We start from the raw sequence: 17,272 nt of genomic DNA, 5'->3' as shown, positions 1-17,272 counted from the left end.
AAAAGAATGTGTGTGTACTTTGTACGCACTTAAGAAGTTATACTTCTATTATATGATTATATGATTATAAACGAAATTAATATACTTTTTATTTATATTTTATTTAAATATTAAACTAATTTATACTTACTACTTCTCAAACATTTTTATTAAAACAGTGCCAAAAATTAAAATAATAAAAGATTAAAACACACACAAACACATTAAAAATGCCACAAATGATTTCTGAACTTTAAGTGTCGGAAAATGTTTTAACTAAATACGTATTTTCTGAAAATAAAATTATATAATAAATATACTTACAATCATAAAATGTACAAAAAAAAATAAAAAAATAAAAGTTACTATTGGGATCCGAACCAACTTACCAGCGCGGCTGGTATTGGCGTTGTATTGGGGTTCACTCGCATTAAACGCTTCGCCACGGAGACAGTGTGTCATTATGTGCGAAGATCGACTAACTAAATGGATTAAACTTTTGACATTTTTGAATTATGTAAATCAAATTATTTTGATTTTGAATTGAAATGATTTAGAATTGAAAAAATACAACAAAACATAGAGTAAGAAAACAATATATTAGGTGAATATTGATAGAAATTTTGATGGTGATCAAATTATGTAAATAAAAGTATTACATACTATGTATTTTGGTAGGTTCAAATAGGTAGGTACCTATGATACATTTACAATTATTACGTACCTGTTGCTTTAAAAACTATTTAAAAATTACTACAATTATAAACTTTTTGTTTCTGTCCTCACAACAATAAAACTAATATATTATACATTTGTTTACCTTCATATTGAACAATTATTTATTATTGACAGATCATTTCAACACCCAATCAGAGCCCGTATAACGACTAATAAATTTCGCAATCACTTGCATCTTGCAGAGTGGCTATGTTCAAATATCATAACAAAATTTGATCAACTATTTTTAAAACACTTACCAGGCTAAGATTCTTTAGCGTTGAATAAGCGAGATCGTAGATCGTCCCGGTTGATTGTTGTTATCCACAGTTCTCTACGCCTTTGAGCTAATAGGTTTTTATCAGTAATTTTGCGGCACTCGTACTAGTCACAGTTTGATGGGCTTTCACATTGGCATGCAACAATCATCTCTTCTATGTTAATAAGTCCAAAAATATAATATGAAAACTATTTAAACAGGCAGTATAACCAATAACTTTTGCTTGTTGTTTCTCTTCCTACAAATTTTAAAACGCAACAACCATACATAACCAAACCACAGTCCCACAGCTGTGCCACAGCTGCCATATTGGATAATTTTTGTCATGTCATTTAAATATCCAATCAGAACAAAGTTCTAATGCGACGGCGCCGGGATCAATGGTTTTAATCCTATTAAAATTCACCCTCATATCGCGCGTAAAGAAGTATAAGTTCAAAAATTAATTTTTAGCAATGAAAATAATCAAACCCGATAGAATTTGACTTGAACTTTCAAATGCGGTAGGCAGAATTGCTATTTTATTTTTTAATCAAAAGTTATTCGGGTTCAAAAATTGCAATTTTTCGATTTTTTGAAAGTTTAACCGCGTTTATGTCGAAAACTATGCATCCTACGAAAAAACTTGTAAAAACATTTTTTGCTTAGAATGACCCCAAACATAGAAAAAAGAATGTGTGTGTACTTTGTACGCACGTAAGAAGATATACTTCTATTATAATATAATTTCAACGAAATAAATATACCTACTTAACAGTTACAATACAAAAAATTAACAATAATTACCAAAAATAAACCAAAACTTAACAATGCCAAATATTTAGAAAAAAAAAAAAGAAAAAATATGAATTGTCCGGGATTTGAACCCGCAATCTCGCGATTTTTTTATCTCTGGTCCAATGCTCTACCAACAAGGCCATCAAGCCGCATGCTACTTACCTTTCAGATATACATAATTATACATCACGGTGACAAGTGAAATATAAAAATAGATGTTTTATTATTTTACGCCCAAGGAAGACAAATTCAAAGACACAAAATTATAATAAAAAACTTTTTAAACCACCTTTTTCAAATTGCGCAAGTTGTATTATTAATATTAATGTTAATAAATGAAATATAAATATTTTGACGTTTCACAATTAGACAATTCACTATTAACTGCAGTGCCTTAAAAGTTTTAAAGCACTAGTGCCTTAAAGTAGCATTTTTAACGCTCCTATGGAGTCCTAAAAATTGCATTTTTAACACGTTTGTAGAAAAATATATTTAAAAACACTAATATATTCTTTCCACACATTTTCTGGACTGATACATACATAAATTAAAACATTTTGAAGTATAACTTCAAAAATATAATATGAAAACTATTTAAAAAGGCAGTATAACTATTAACAACTAACCTTTGTTGTTTCTCTTCCCACAAATTTTTAAATGCAACAACCATACATAACCAAACCGTCAACCGTCCAAACCACAGCTGCGCTACAGCTGCCATATTGGATAATTTTTGACATGTCATTTGAACATCCAATCAGAACAAAGTTATGATGCGCATGCGCCGGGATCGTAGGTTTTAACATATAAAAATTCACCCTCATATCGCGCGTAAAGAAGTATAACTTCAAAAAAGTTTTGTTTTTACGAAAAATCGCTGTTATGTGATTCCTCAAGTTCTTTATTTATAACAATTTTATCGACATCCGGATCAACTGTTATCCAAAAAATTCGGGTTCTACGGGTCAAGATACATAAAAAAACTTGGGTTAGTCCATCTGAATTAAGGAGGCCGTTGTACCCTCCCTGGTGACAGGACTAGTAGAAATTTACTTCGGATGAGGAGTTCATCGCCGCCATGGAAGCCTAATTTGCAGACCTCGAAAAAATCAAGAAAGAGGAGCATCGCTGGGTCAAGTGTATCAAGCTAAAAGGGGACAAGATTTAAAAATAATTCGCGATTTTTTCAAAACTTTTGTTATTATTTTGGAGGCTAAGTACTAATCGGACTGCATAAAGTAACAAAATATTACTATAATAATACAGGGTGTTTCATTAATAATTGTCCATATAGTAACTGGAGAAACCTTAGCACAAAATACGAAGATTTAACCTAAAATACTTAAATAAAATGTGGTTCCTTACTGAGTTACAGGGTGTTTTATCTAAAAATTTAAAAATTATTTTTGCTCAGCATTTTAAACCATTCGACTTATCCTTTTCATACTTAGCAAAAAGTGCGACTAGTATACACCCTACTAAATTATGATAAACAAAAGTTTCTAGCTACTACCAGAGGCGTACGGCAGGGGATAGTAAATGGTTGACCATTCTCAAATTCTACACCCCTGGAGGAATTACTATTGGTAACGATAAAGTCATTAGTTTTCGAGATATTTGAAGTTAAATATGAAACGCCACAGTTATTTTGATTAATTTATGGTATGATTCATATGATTAAAATTTAAAAATTATTTGTACCCAGTACTTTAAAACTATTTGGCGTATCCTTATCATACTTGGCAGAAGGTGTAGGTACTGTACACCCTACTAAATTAAGATAAATAAACGTTTCTAGCCACTACCAGAGGCGTACGGCAGGGGATAGTGGCAGGTTGACCCTTCCCAAATCCTACGCCACTGACGAAATTGCTATTTTAGTGTATTTTTTTTTATTTTTCAATACTTTTTATGTAAATAATATACTCTCCATTCTTAACTATAAAATGATTAGTTTTCGAGATATTTGTGATACACAATACATTAATCAAAATAACAGTGTCGTTTCATTTTTAACTTCAAAGATCTCGAAAACTAATGAGTTTATCGTTACGCATGAAGAGTATATTATTTTTATAGATAGTATTGGAGAATCCAAAAATTGAACTAAAATAGCAATTCCGCCAGTGGCGTAGAATTTGGAAAGGGTCAAATATTCACTTTCCCCATCGTACGCCTCTGATAGTAGACAGAAACGTTTGCTTAACACAATTTAGTAGTTTGTACAATACCTATACTTCCTGCCTATTATGAAAATGATACGTCAAATAGATTTAAAATGCTGAGCAAAAATAATTTTTAAATTTTTAGATAAAACACCCTGTATCTCAGTAAGGAACCACATTTTATTTCAGTGTTTTAGGTTAAATCTTCGTATTTTGTGCTAAGGTTTCTCCAGTTACTATATGGACAATTATTAATGAAACACCCTGTATATTTAGTTGCATTAATTTAATACTTTGAAGTACTTACTTGAAGTAGGTTTTCGATATCAGGTTGTAATAAATACATTACCCCTTGAAGGCTCATATACACTCTCGTTACTTCTTTGTTTTCATAGATTAGTTTATAATAGTTTTTCGTTTTCTGGAGCTGCTTTTCCTTTTCATCTGCAAAGACAGTGAATTTATTTGTTAACTAGTGGTTGTTATAGTTCTAGAAATATTTAACAGTTCTTACTTATTGTAGTATTAATAATATCAAAAAATATATTGTTTTTTATTTATACAATTCAGGGGAAGTGGCTTGTATTTATACCATGGGAAATACAGGCTGAGGCAGATAAAGGGCTAATTAGAAATATCTAGAGAACTAAAGGTAATTGGATAATGAAAATTGGAATTAAGGGGTTTTGAAGGGTGAACTATTTACCGAAAATTACTTATAAAATTTATTCACTGGCAAATAACTCGAAAAGTATTGACTTTTTGAAAAAACTCTATTGAATAAAAAATACATAGAATTATTCAGTTTATGCGTTTGCGGACTTATTTTGAACGTATAGTTTTTAAAAATCCACAAGGAAAAAATTTTCCTGTAGTTGGCTGTATACCATGTAATACAAAAAATAGTAAATCCTTTATAAAATGTATATATTTAAAGTCCCTAAAAAGGGCTACATCACAATCACATACCTAACTAGTTTTCGACTGGTTTCCCAGTCATCACCAGTGCTTACGTGGAGTTTACATGCTAACCAATAAGATATAGTGGTTTAAATTTAGATTTTTGTTTAAACTATATCTTGGTGGTTAGCATGTAAACTTCACGTAAGCACTGATGATGACTGGTAAACCAGTCGAAAACTAATTATGTGATTGTGATGTGGCCCTTTTTAGGGATTTTAAATATATAGCCTTTTATAAAGGATTTACTATTTTTTTGTATATTTTTTCACCGCCGAGAAAGGGGTACTTAACCCCAGGACACAAGTACACATTGGCATAATATCACTTTTTTCTTTGTTATGCAGCTATGTGAATGCTAATTTTCTTGTCAAACCAAGCGGATTTTTAACATTCGGAGGTTTTGCAATATTTTACTGTAAAGTCCGTAAGTGGCTGGACTATACATAGTGGCTGCAGCTATGTCAATAACCATACCTACATTTTTCAGGATTTCTTTCTAAATTCATCGAGACAATATTGACATTATTATTTCTTTCGTTTAAACCACAATATTGTTAGTGGACTGAATCTAAGAGACAGGGTCACAAACAGGGCCCCCGTAAGGGCTATTGACGCCTGTGTGCAAAAAAGGATTTTGGCGCCCCTTACGGCATTTTGGATCATATTTTTTTATTTATTTTATTGAAGGTAGGTAGGTAGGTAGGTGCTTGAAATAAAGCAAAAAACTGAACTTTAGAAGTGATAATATTTATTTGTAGACTAAACTAAAATATCAACAAAATGAAACAAATAGAATAAAATCATAACAAAGTAAATTCAAATAAATTCTGTTTCACACCCATTTTAAAGCATTTACTTTTATCTAATGGGTTAGAGACACGTTGTTTATAAAATATTAAATAATATTTCAAAACTAGAAAGTTTACATATTTTATATACATTTTTATATATATATATATATATATATATATATATATATATATATATATATATATATATATATATATATATATATATATATACATATTTATATATATATTTATATATATTTATTTATATATATATATTTATTTATTTATTTATTTATTTATCATTGGGCAAGCCCACTTACAATTAATGTTAAACTATAAATTCATACCAGTATCTACATCTCTGGTTACAATACAAGAAGTTATCGACATAATATAATATTACTCAAGACAAGAGTAGACAAAACCTGAGGTAGGAATGAGTCGAAGGTTGCAAAGAAATTTATGTTATCATACTGATATGAAGTTGTTAAATCCATAGTTAGTGCGATGTATAGGGTCAGGCCAGTTCCGTTCCGACCCGGGGGTGCAAGGTGTGCGAAGCACTCGGCGGCAAATCATGGGGGCGACGCGATCCGCCCTATATATTGAGAACAACTAATTATAAAAATTATAAAAACATAAATATATGATTATAGTTGTACTAATTAGTAACAGAAAGGTTGAATTTAAGAAAATAAATTGTAATTGTACATTTAAATTTCAATTTTTATATAGGTATACAACTTCAGGTCACAACCTGAAGGATCATCATTAAACTTAACCCAGGAACATTTTTTCTCAGAACATCCCACCTTTTTGTGGATGACGAAAAAAAATTATATAGCTCTTGCACAAGATTAAAAAAATGTATTGTAGCATCTCACACCTTAGAAGCGTCGTTTACTGTTAGGTTCAAAGTATGAGCAGCACAAGGTACAAAAAGTGCTCTCGGATTCTCATCAAGAATGCGTTTTTGAAGCCCAATATGCTTTCCTTTCATGTTTGCCCCATTATCATAACCTTGTCCCGTAATATATTTTATATCTAAATTTAATGTTTTCAAAATTTCAGTCACAAATGTATATATCCCTTCCCCGGTAGAGTCTAGTATTGGATTAAACGCAATAAAGCTTTCCTTAACTTCAACCTTTTTTGAAGTGGTGTTAAGGACCACATACCTCAGAACTAGATTAATTTGCTCAGTATGACTAGTGTCTGGTGTACAATCTAATATTATTGAAAAATATTTTGAATTGCGAACCATTTCTAAAATATTATTTATTACTTTAGACGACAATAATTCAATTATTTCATTCTGTATTTGCATGTCTAAATAATGAGTCATTTTAACAGATTGTTTTTGGGAGTTACACACACGGCTACCGTGCTGTCTCATAACTGAATCAAAAGAGGCAATCATCTCAACAGCTTGTCCATTTCGAAAATTTCCATTGTCATGTTCAAAAAGTAATTTAGAAGAACCTTGAAATGCTAGGCATTGTGTAGATAAATACTTAACAATCGCAATAATTCTTTCCAACACGTCGGGCCAATATTTGTTTCCATTTCTAAAATCCGCAGGTGATGAGCATTAACAGTAATAGATGTCTCCATTTTTTTTTTAAATTTACCCAAGTGTTCATGTAACTGTTGTGTAAAATTGACGTTTCGTGTCTCATTAGCAAAGACAAGTGTTGCCAATCCGATAATCCATTTGCATCACAAAAAGTGTTACGAGTTTTAGAAAACAACTTACAGAAAACAACAGAAACAAAATACAGAATCTTTAGAAATAGAGTAAATAAGCCAAGTTCTATCGACTTTTTCTCTATTTGCTAGATTTCTTACAAAGTAATCGCATGAAAACTTTCTCTTGTCTTTATTATTAGGAAAGCTACAATTAGTGTCAATCAAGGGCGGACCACGTTTAACCAATATTCCTGCTATCTCATTGGTGATTCTTTCGGGCCACAAACCAGGGTCGGACGGAATTATATCGACACCAGTCGATACTTACTTACTTAAGCCGTCCTCTTGTACCTTAAGGTCGGTGTCGAGGTTACTTCTTAACAAATAAAGACTATTATAAATCCAAATCCAGAACTTTTACCTATATTTTTATTTTTTTTATTGAGCACGAAAATTGATTGTAAAATTTAAATTTGGCATACACATACGTACACATAGCTAACATGTCAAAGAAAAAAAGTGATATTTACGGATGCGTGCATTTGTCCTGCCTGGGGATGAGTTTCAGCGGATATGAAGAAATATTCGTTTAAAATAAGTCCGGAAGTGAATAAACCGACTAATTCTAAGCAACTTTTGTTGTATAGAGATTTTTCACATAGTCAATAAAAACTTTTAGAGTTATTTGCGAGTGAATATGTTCATTTTTTAACAAAAAAAAACACGTTTTTATACGATTTTTCGCAAATAACTTAAACTATAAGTATTTTATCGAAGAAACTATTCTTAGATAATAATATTAGTGTAGGAAACAGAGGTTGAACCTTGCAAAATGGACACAAGTCCGGTTTTATTTTTTTTCTGGCATATCAAGGGGTGCTTATTATAAGACTAACTTTTTCTGAAAAAATTTCGCCCCGGAAGACACGTGGAAGAAATATGTGGAAGTAACTTTTGCAGATGAAAGGCAGAATACCATTGAAGACATTGAATGCCAAACAGGACCCCCGATTACCATTGAAGAAGTCACGTCAGCTATTAAAACAACTAAAGATGGTAAAGCTGTAGGGCCTGACCAGTTTTATGTAGAATTCCTAAAACTTATGGATGAACAAGGAATAAAATGGATAACAACCGTATTCAACAAAATATACGTAACTGGAAAAATACCCCAAAGCTGGTTAAAGTCGACCTTCGTAACTTTACCCAAAAAAGTAAATGCCAAAACATGTGAAGACTACAGAACAATTAGCCTAATGAGCCACTTACTCAAAACGTTTCTGAAGGTGATACATGGCAGAATATATAAAAAATGCGAACAACAGATATCATGGACGCAGTTTGGATTCCGCGATGCCTTAGGCACCCGAGAGGCTCTATTCGCTGTCCAAGTGCTTATGCAAAGATGCAGGGATGTTGACTGTGAAGTGTATATTTGTTTTATCGACTACAAAAAGGCGTTTGATAGAGTAAAACATGATAAACTCATAAACATCTTGAAAGAAGCGGGAGTAGATGATAGAGACTTGAGAATCATATATAATTTGTATTACAACCAAACTGCCAATATTAAAGTGGAAGACCAATTAACAGAGGCAGTCTCCATAGATAGAGGAGTGAGGCAAGGATGCATCCTGTCCCCGGTGCTGTTTAATATATACTCTGAATGTATCTTCGAGCAAGCGCTGGGAGAACTACAGGAAGGCGTATTAGTCAACGGAGTGCGTCTGAACAACATTAGATATGCCGACGACGCTGTAGTTTTTGCAGACAGTCTAGATGGTTTGCAAAGAATAATGTCGCGCATATCAGATATAAGTAGAGAATACGGACTTGATCTCAATACGAAAAAAACAAAGTATATGGTAGTCAGTAAGCGCGAAATATTAAATACACAGCTTTTGGTTAACCAACAACTAATTGACAGGGTCGACAGCTACGCATACCTTGGTACCAACATAAACAGCCAGTGGGACCACTCAAGTGAAATAAAACAACGCATAGGAAAAGCGAGATCAGCGTTCATAATGATGAAGTCTCTTTTCAGAAGCCACGATTTACCTCTTGCTACCAAAATCTCTATCATCAGATGCTATGTATTTTCTACGTTATTATACGGAGTAGAGGCCTGGACACTTTCCGAGGCTTCTTTGAGAAAACTCGAGGCATTTGAGATGTGGTGTTACAGGCGCATTTTGAGAATTTCGTGGGTGGATCGTGTGACTAATATTGAGGTTCTACGTAGAATAGGCAAGGAATGCGAGATTATTAACATAATCAAAGAGCGCAAACTAGAATATCTTGGCCATGTTATGAGGAATGAACAGAGATATGGCTTGTTGCAACTCATTCTTCAAGGCAAGGTATTTGGAAAGAGAGGACCAGGGAGAAGAAGAATATCGTGGCTTCAAAACCTGAGAAAGTGGTTTAATACATCGACAACCGGACTATTCAGAATAGCAGCAAGCAAAGTTAGGATAGCCATGCTGGTCGCCAACATCCGGAACGGATAGGCACCTTAAGAAGAAGAAAGGGGGTAATTTATGGTTTTTGCAGAACGTAGCCCTTCCTGTACCTTTTACAAAAAATTTCTTTTATAGAAATATAAAGAGGACTATATTTTCTACGATATATTTCCGACAGCATCTCTCTATCATCCACCGTTTAGCAAGGGTGGCGCCCCAAAGTTGACAAGTTTTAAAAGAAGATGTTTTTAGAAAAAATATATTTTTCGCTAACTGTAACGGAAATTAAAAAGAAATGCTACGGAGATTATTCACAAATATATGATTGATTTTTCCGTATAGGTTTCACTTAAGGGTAATTGCCCTTTTTTTAATTACAGGGTGTTACATTTTAAAAAACCCCTTTTTATACCATCTGAACCGTTTATGCTAGAGTAAAAAGACTTTCAGCGATTACCCATGTACTGGTGTTATTTACAAATTTGTATAATGCACCCCCATTTTTTCCCCGGAACCACCCAAAAAAGAAGAAGAATTAATAAATAAAGTGATTTTCTTGGAATTCTTCACACACAATGCCCTTCATTAATATGCTTCATATATCATTTTGTGCAAGTTATTATTACCCATGCATGGACACTAAACGCGATTTCCTAGTGCAACCCTTGTAGCCAAAAACAATAAATAAAATGGGGGGTTAAAATTTTTTTTTTGTTTTTTGCTTTTTGATCCATATGGGCGTATGCTTCATCAATAGTGCTTTTCAAAAATATATATAATTATTGCAACATCCCTGCGCAAACCACCCCTATCCTTGAAAATATACTGCAGAAACTACCCCTATACCTTATCCAGCATATTTTTACGATTTTCTCATTACCTATTCATTTTTTTTAAACAAAACTTATACAAGGTTAAAGATCACTATTTACTCTAAAAATTAGGTCCTATTCATTTTTTTCGTTTAAGCAACCGTTACGTCACAGTGGCGCCGTAAACCTCATATATGCTTTGACGGGCTCCAGTTTTTGTTTATTTTTTCGTCATCTGTTTGTTTTATTGATAAAGTACTTATGTAAAATAAAACAACACAGTGTAACCTACAAATCATGACCTATGCACATTTTACATTCTTTGCTCCCCAAAGCTACAGTGGTGGCCCAAAATAAATTTTTTCATATTTTCGCCACCTACACGCATTTTATTGCGTTAATGCTACCTTAATAGCACAATATTCACCCCTGAGTGGTCGCTAAGCAGTGACGGATCCAGGGAGGGGTGATGGGGGCGATCACCCCCACCCCTCTCAAACCAAGTGATATTATATTTGAAGACTATAAAAATATTAATTTATTTTTATAGAAATACTTATATAATATTAATATTATTTTTATAAGAATGACTTTTTATGCTTTAGCGACAGTGGCGGATCCAGCATCGTTAAGAGGGGGGTGCCAATTGGTTAAATTTCTATAAAAATAAATGAATATTTTTATAATCTTTGAATATAATATGACTTGGTTTGAGAGGGGGGGGAGGTGTTCACCACCATCACCCCTCCCTGGATCCGCCACTGCGTAGCGACCACCTAAGGGTAAATATTGTGCTGTTAAGGTAGCATTAATGCAATAAAATGCATGTAGGTGGCGAAAATATGCAAAAATTTATTTTGGGCCACCACTGTGGCTTTGGGGAGCAAAGAATGTAAAATGTGCATAAGTCATAATTTGTAGGTTACACTGTGTTGTTTTATTTTGCATAAGTACTTTATCAATAGAACGAACAGATGACGAAAAAAAACAAAAACTGGAGCCAGCCAAAGCATATATGAGGTTTACGGCGCCACTGTGCCGTAACCGTTGCTTATACGAAAAAATGAATAAAACATAATTTTTAGAGTAAATAGTGGTCTTTAACCTTGTATAAGTTTTGTTTAAAAATAATACATAGGTAATGAGAAAATCGTAAAAACATGCTCGCCAAGGGATAGGGGTAGTTTCTGCAGTACATTTTCAAGGATAGGGGTGGTTTTCGCAGAGATGTTGCAATAACCATATATATTTTTGAAAAGCACTATTGATGAAGCATATGACCATATGGATCAAAAAGCAAAAAACAAAAAAAAATTTTCATCCCCCCATTTTATTTATTTTTTTTTTGCTTAAGGGGTTGCACTAGGAAATTGCTTTTGGTGTCCATGCATGGGTAATAATAACGTCCACAAAATGATGTATGAAGCATAGTAATAAAGGGCATTGTGTGTGAAGGATTCCAAGAAAATCAATTTATTTATTAATTCTTCTTTTTTTTGGGGTGGTTCCGGGGAAAAAATGGGGGTGCATTATACAAATTTGTAAATAGCACCAGTACATGGGTAATCGCTGAAAGTCATTTTACTCTAGCATAAACGGTTCAGATGGTATAAAAAGAGGTTTTTTAAAATGTAACACCCTGTAATTAAAAAAAGGGCAACTATCCTTAAGTAAAACCTATACCAAAAAATCAGTCAATTATTTGTGAATAATTGCCGCAGGATTTCTTCTTAATTTTCGTTACAGTTAGGGAAAACTATATTTTTTTTAAAAACATCTTTTTTAAAAACTTGTCAACTTTAGGGCGCCACCCCCGCTAAACGGTGGATGATAGAGAGATGGTGTTGGAAATAAATCGTAGAAAATATAGTCCTCTTCATATTTCTATAAAAGAAATTTTTTGTAAAAGTTACAAGAAGGGCTACGTTCCGCAAAAACCACAAATTACCCCCTTCAAAGGGGTGAAAAGGGAGGTTCCGGGGCGAAATTTTTTCAGAAAAAGTTAGTCTTATAATAAGCACCCCTTGATATACAAGAAAAAAAATAAAACCGGACTTGTGTCCATTTTGCAAGGTTCAACCTTTGTTTCCTACACTATATAGCTTATAAGAAAGTGAAAAAAAATGGTGTACCTACATAAAATATGAGCTCTGTGGACCCAATAGATGCACAATTATTGTAGCAAATGAAAAATAGGTTATATTCGTCAAATTCCAAATCGAATATTTCAACGTTAAATAACCAAAAAATTGAGCACTTTTCGGGGAAAACTCATCACAACCTTTTTAAAGTGTTCAAAAAAGCTTTATTCTTGTTTTTTAAAAAAGTTTCTAGCATCCAAAATCAGTAAGTTATTACGCTCAAAATAAGGTTGGTCCCTTTTTTTTGGTAAAAAAGTATCGTGAAAATCTCCTAATTAGCATCCCAAATGAAATTAACAGTTACCGCTTCACAAGTTACTGTACTTATGTATTGTTTCTATATGACCTGTACGATTTGTCGTGAAAGTGCTTATTTTTGAAATAGCTGTAGTTGAAAGGGATTAAGCGATTGAAGGGATCGAAAGATCATGGACTATGCCGTACTTGCTTGAATCACCCTGTATATTTAGATTTATGTTTGTAAAGTGCCCATTTGGATTTAAAAGTTGACGTGTCCCACTATTTTTTATAATTTTCTAAAATAAGGACTCAAACAATTTTATTCCATAAGCGATTTCGTTACTTCATATTTTCAAATTTTCACCCTGTATTATGCATAATACACCCTACATGATAGTTCGTTGAAATCAGGTTGTTACGCAGCTTTTAAAAATATAAAAATATATAGCGTGCTCCATTAAAAATAAAGCTTATGGACTCTGCCGGACTTGCGTGAATCACCCTGTACACTTAAATTTATGTTTAAAAAGTGTACATTTTTATTTAGAAATCGACGTGTCTCAGAGTTTTTTATAATTTTTTGAAACAGGGGCATAAATAATTTTATTCCATGAGTGCCTTGCACACTGTATATTATGAACTAACAAAAAGAGTTTTAGAAAAATATATAAGCTTGTTTGAATTTTTCCGAAACAATGCAAATTTTCATCCTATATTGACTCCTCTATAATTGAAGAGATATTTGGGTAAAAACCATAATTATAAGCACTATCCTATAAATAAAGGGTTAATGTTTTAAAGTTAAAGAGTTTTAAAAAATATAAGCTTGTTTGAATTTTTCTGAAACAATGCAAGTTTTCGTCCTCTATTGATTCCCCCATAATTAATAAAGAGATATTTGGGTAAAGAAAATAGTTATAATAGCACCATCCTATAAATAAAGGGTAAATGTTGATAGTATAAAATAAGGAACACTTAACATTTTATAAAAAATCAAACCGTTGAAATTGCAGTCAGCACGTATTCAGCACTTATTTTGTTAGAAAAAAAAGTAGTAAACAAAATATTAAACGATACAACACTTGACAAAATACAAATAACTTTAGATTAAAATTAAAAATTAATAGCATTACAGTAATAACTTGTTAGCTACCCTGACTTAGTGAAACCAGAGATTTCTCAAATCTTGTTGATTCGTTATTTGATAGGCGGTTTTAAAATTTTGTCGATTTGTCATTTTAGCGCAACACAATCTGAGACAATAAAATTACCGCCTGGCGCCTACACACTATTTTATTGCTCATCCAATGTATGTTTATATTTTTCACATGAAATCAGCAGATCAGCACATAGCTACAATTTATTTTGCATTAGCTATTTTTCTTATCTACAGTTTTGTCTACGGTGTAGGGAGTGGGTGTCTGTTATTTTTATGGGATTTTTTTATTTTATATCTAACAAGAATTTAAAGATTAATAATGTCATCCATACAAAACTGAACTATTTAATTTCTCAGCTTTTATTTTAAAATTAATTTTTGGTTTTTGTTTTTTTTTTACAAATTTTTTGCATATTTTGATCTTGGATTTTTGATCTTGGATTTTTGCGCCCCTAAAGGATGGCGCCCGTGTGCATTTCACACTTTGCACATATGGTAGCGGGGGCCCTGGTCACAAACGAGGAAATCAGAAGAAGGACAAGCGTCACATATGTCATAGAGCGAGTAGCATGGCTGAAGTGGAATTGGGCGGGACATGTAGTCAGAATGAAGGACGGGAGTTGGCCCCAAAAAATTACAGTGTGGAGACCAAGAGAAGACAGAAGAAGTATAGGTAGACCACCTACACGATGGACAGACGACGTCAAAAGGATTGCTGGGAATTGGTTGCAGGAAGCCCAAAATCGACAAAACTGGAAGAAATTAGGGGAGGCCTATGTCCTACTTTGGATGCAGAAGGCTGGATGATAATGATGATTGTTAGTGATAAACAATGTAATACGATAATAATATTATATACACATTATTACCTTTTGCACCTTTCATCGCAGATTTCTTTTTAACTTCTTGGCCCCACATCTGCACAAACTTGTGAGTATCCAAGACAACCGTAAGGACTTGTGAAAAGTAGTTAGAGATTTGTTCCAAGGATGGATTGACTGTGTTAAATGGTATTTGAAGAATCATACTCGTGGTCATCAGAGGTCGGAGTTCTCCTAAGCTATAAGACAAACCTAAATTAGAAACCTATATTTTAAGTCAAAAATTTTATTAAAAATATAATTTGTTTATAACTATTTCCAGAAATTTTAATTAGACAAGGAGAAAACGGCGGGTTCGTTGGAAAAAATATTCCTATAATTTTTTTACATAATCACATTTCTAATACACCCCAGAATAAGGTTCAAGAAGTCGCCCACGAGAAAAGTGGTCCAAATTTTTTTTAACAATTTTTTCTAATCAAATTGCAAAAATTATTATTTTAGGTCTCGACATTTTTTTTAGGTTTTTTAGACCATTCTGGACAAAAAAGGTCTCTTGTAATTTTCTCTTCTTGTAAAGGTCTCTAAAGTTGATGGTTTTCGAGTTATAAGCAATTTAAAATTTGAAAAACGCAAAAATGGCCATTTTTAAGACATAATAACTCGGTCAAAAACTATTATTATAAAAGTCAGAAAGTGACTAAATCAAAGTTTAAAGCCCGCCCCCCCCCCCGCTACATGATTCTGAAAAAAATTGTGTCATTAATTTATTACTAAGCTGTTATTTTTAACTATTAACAATAAGCCGTAAGAGCGTATTGACGCGGCTGTAAATGTGAGTGCGAGTAAGATGCCCCATTGGACTGCCGGAATGGCATCTCTTTCGCACTCATCATGGACGGCCACCTAATACGTGCTGGCGCCCATTATTATTACTTAAAAAAAACAGCTTAATAATAAAATTATGACAAAAATTCTTCAGCATCTTGTAGGGGGGGCTTTATACTTTGATTTAGTCACTTTCTGACTTTCATAATAATAACTTTTAACCAATTGATTAAGCATTGAAAATCGCCATTGTTCGTTTTTTTAATTTTAAATTGTTTATAACTCGAAAACGATCAACTTTAGAGAAAAATTACAAGAGACCTTTTTTGTCCACAATGGTCCAAAAAAACGTAACAAAAATTTGTACGAGCCAAAAATATTAATTTTTGCAATTTGATTAAAAAAACCGTTAAAAAAAATTGGACCAATTTTCACGTGGGCGACTTCTTGAACCTTATTCTGGGATGTCTCACGAATGTGATTATGCAAAAAAATCTCATGGGAATATTTTTTCTAACGAACCCGCCGTTTTCGCATTGTCTAAATGGTAGTAGGACCTTGTACAGGATTTTTTCAAAGCTCAATTATGTTTAAGTTTTTAAATTTTAAGGGAAAATTTTTGGACTAACTTGTAGTTTATACACCACAGTACACTATATTTAAAGGTTATTTTAATAGAACAAAACCAAACACATTTTTTAAAATTTTATTTATTAGAGTTAATTTGGTCCAAGGTACAAGCCAGTCTTGTACCTTGAACCACGTAGTCTAGTACGTTAAACCACCCGTAAACATTTAAAAATATATACAAAAAATTGTGTTATTCAACATCGAACCTGTCAAAATCTAAATCAAACACATGTACTCATTTTTGCCTTTCAGACAACCCAGCATTACTTGGTGGTTTAAGTTTGAGCAACTTCAATGTCAATGTCAAATTGTTGATCACTTGGGCCAGAAAATTTGGTGCTGTTCAGAATTCTCTTCAGATACTGGACCGTTAAATAGGGACTTACAGCAATTACTTATGCAACATAAAAATGTGTCTTCTTTTTTCCCATTAATTTTGTACGGCCCAACGTACAAGACGTGATAGTGGTCCAAGGTACAAGACTCGGCCGAAACGAAAACAAATGTGAATTTCACCTAATAAAACGGTTTTGTTATATTTCTCACTATGTTGTTTAACTACCTGTTAGTATAGGCATACACACCCTGTGATTTATTTTACGATATCTGTTAACACAAAAATTAATAATAAAAAAGAAAATTATCTATCCTATAAATAGTTACTTTTAACGAAATAAAACACTATATTTTTACGATAGCCGCAAATGATTTCTAATCACTTTCAACAACTAATCGCATAATTACAACGATTGTAGAAGAACTTGAGATAAGAAACACAGACAGTTCGCGCGCAAAATACAAGAAAAATCGGGTGG

General features: G+C 32.7%; 1 protein-coding gene across 1 annotated transcript in view; it reads right to left on the bottom strand.

Moving 5' to 3' along the window:
- Nucleotides 1–17,272, bottom strand: part of LOC126889868 (dynein axonemal heavy chain 8) — a 424,246-nt gene that overhangs the window by 290,615 nt on the left and 116,359 nt on the right. Inside the window, exons 16-17 of the mRNA XM_050658553.1 lie at nt 15,048–15,238; nt 4,226–4,362 (exon numbers count right to left, since the gene is read on the bottom strand). Coding sequence (XP_050514510.1) covers nt 4,226–4,362; nt 15,048–15,238 — 328 coding nt within the window. The remainder of the gene's footprint in view (nt 1–4,225; nt 4,363–15,047; nt 15,239–17,272) is intronic.

This window comes from Diabrotica virgifera, chromosome 8 (genome assembly GCF_917563875.1).
Source record: "Diabrotica virgifera virgifera chromosome 8, PGI_DIABVI_V3a".
In the NCBI taxonomy this organism is placed as follows: Eukaryota; Metazoa; Arthropoda; class Insecta; order Coleoptera; family Chrysomelidae; genus Diabrotica; species Diabrotica virgifera.
Note: the sequence above shows the minus strand (reverse complement) of the source record. Positions and strands in the feature narration are given on the sequence as shown.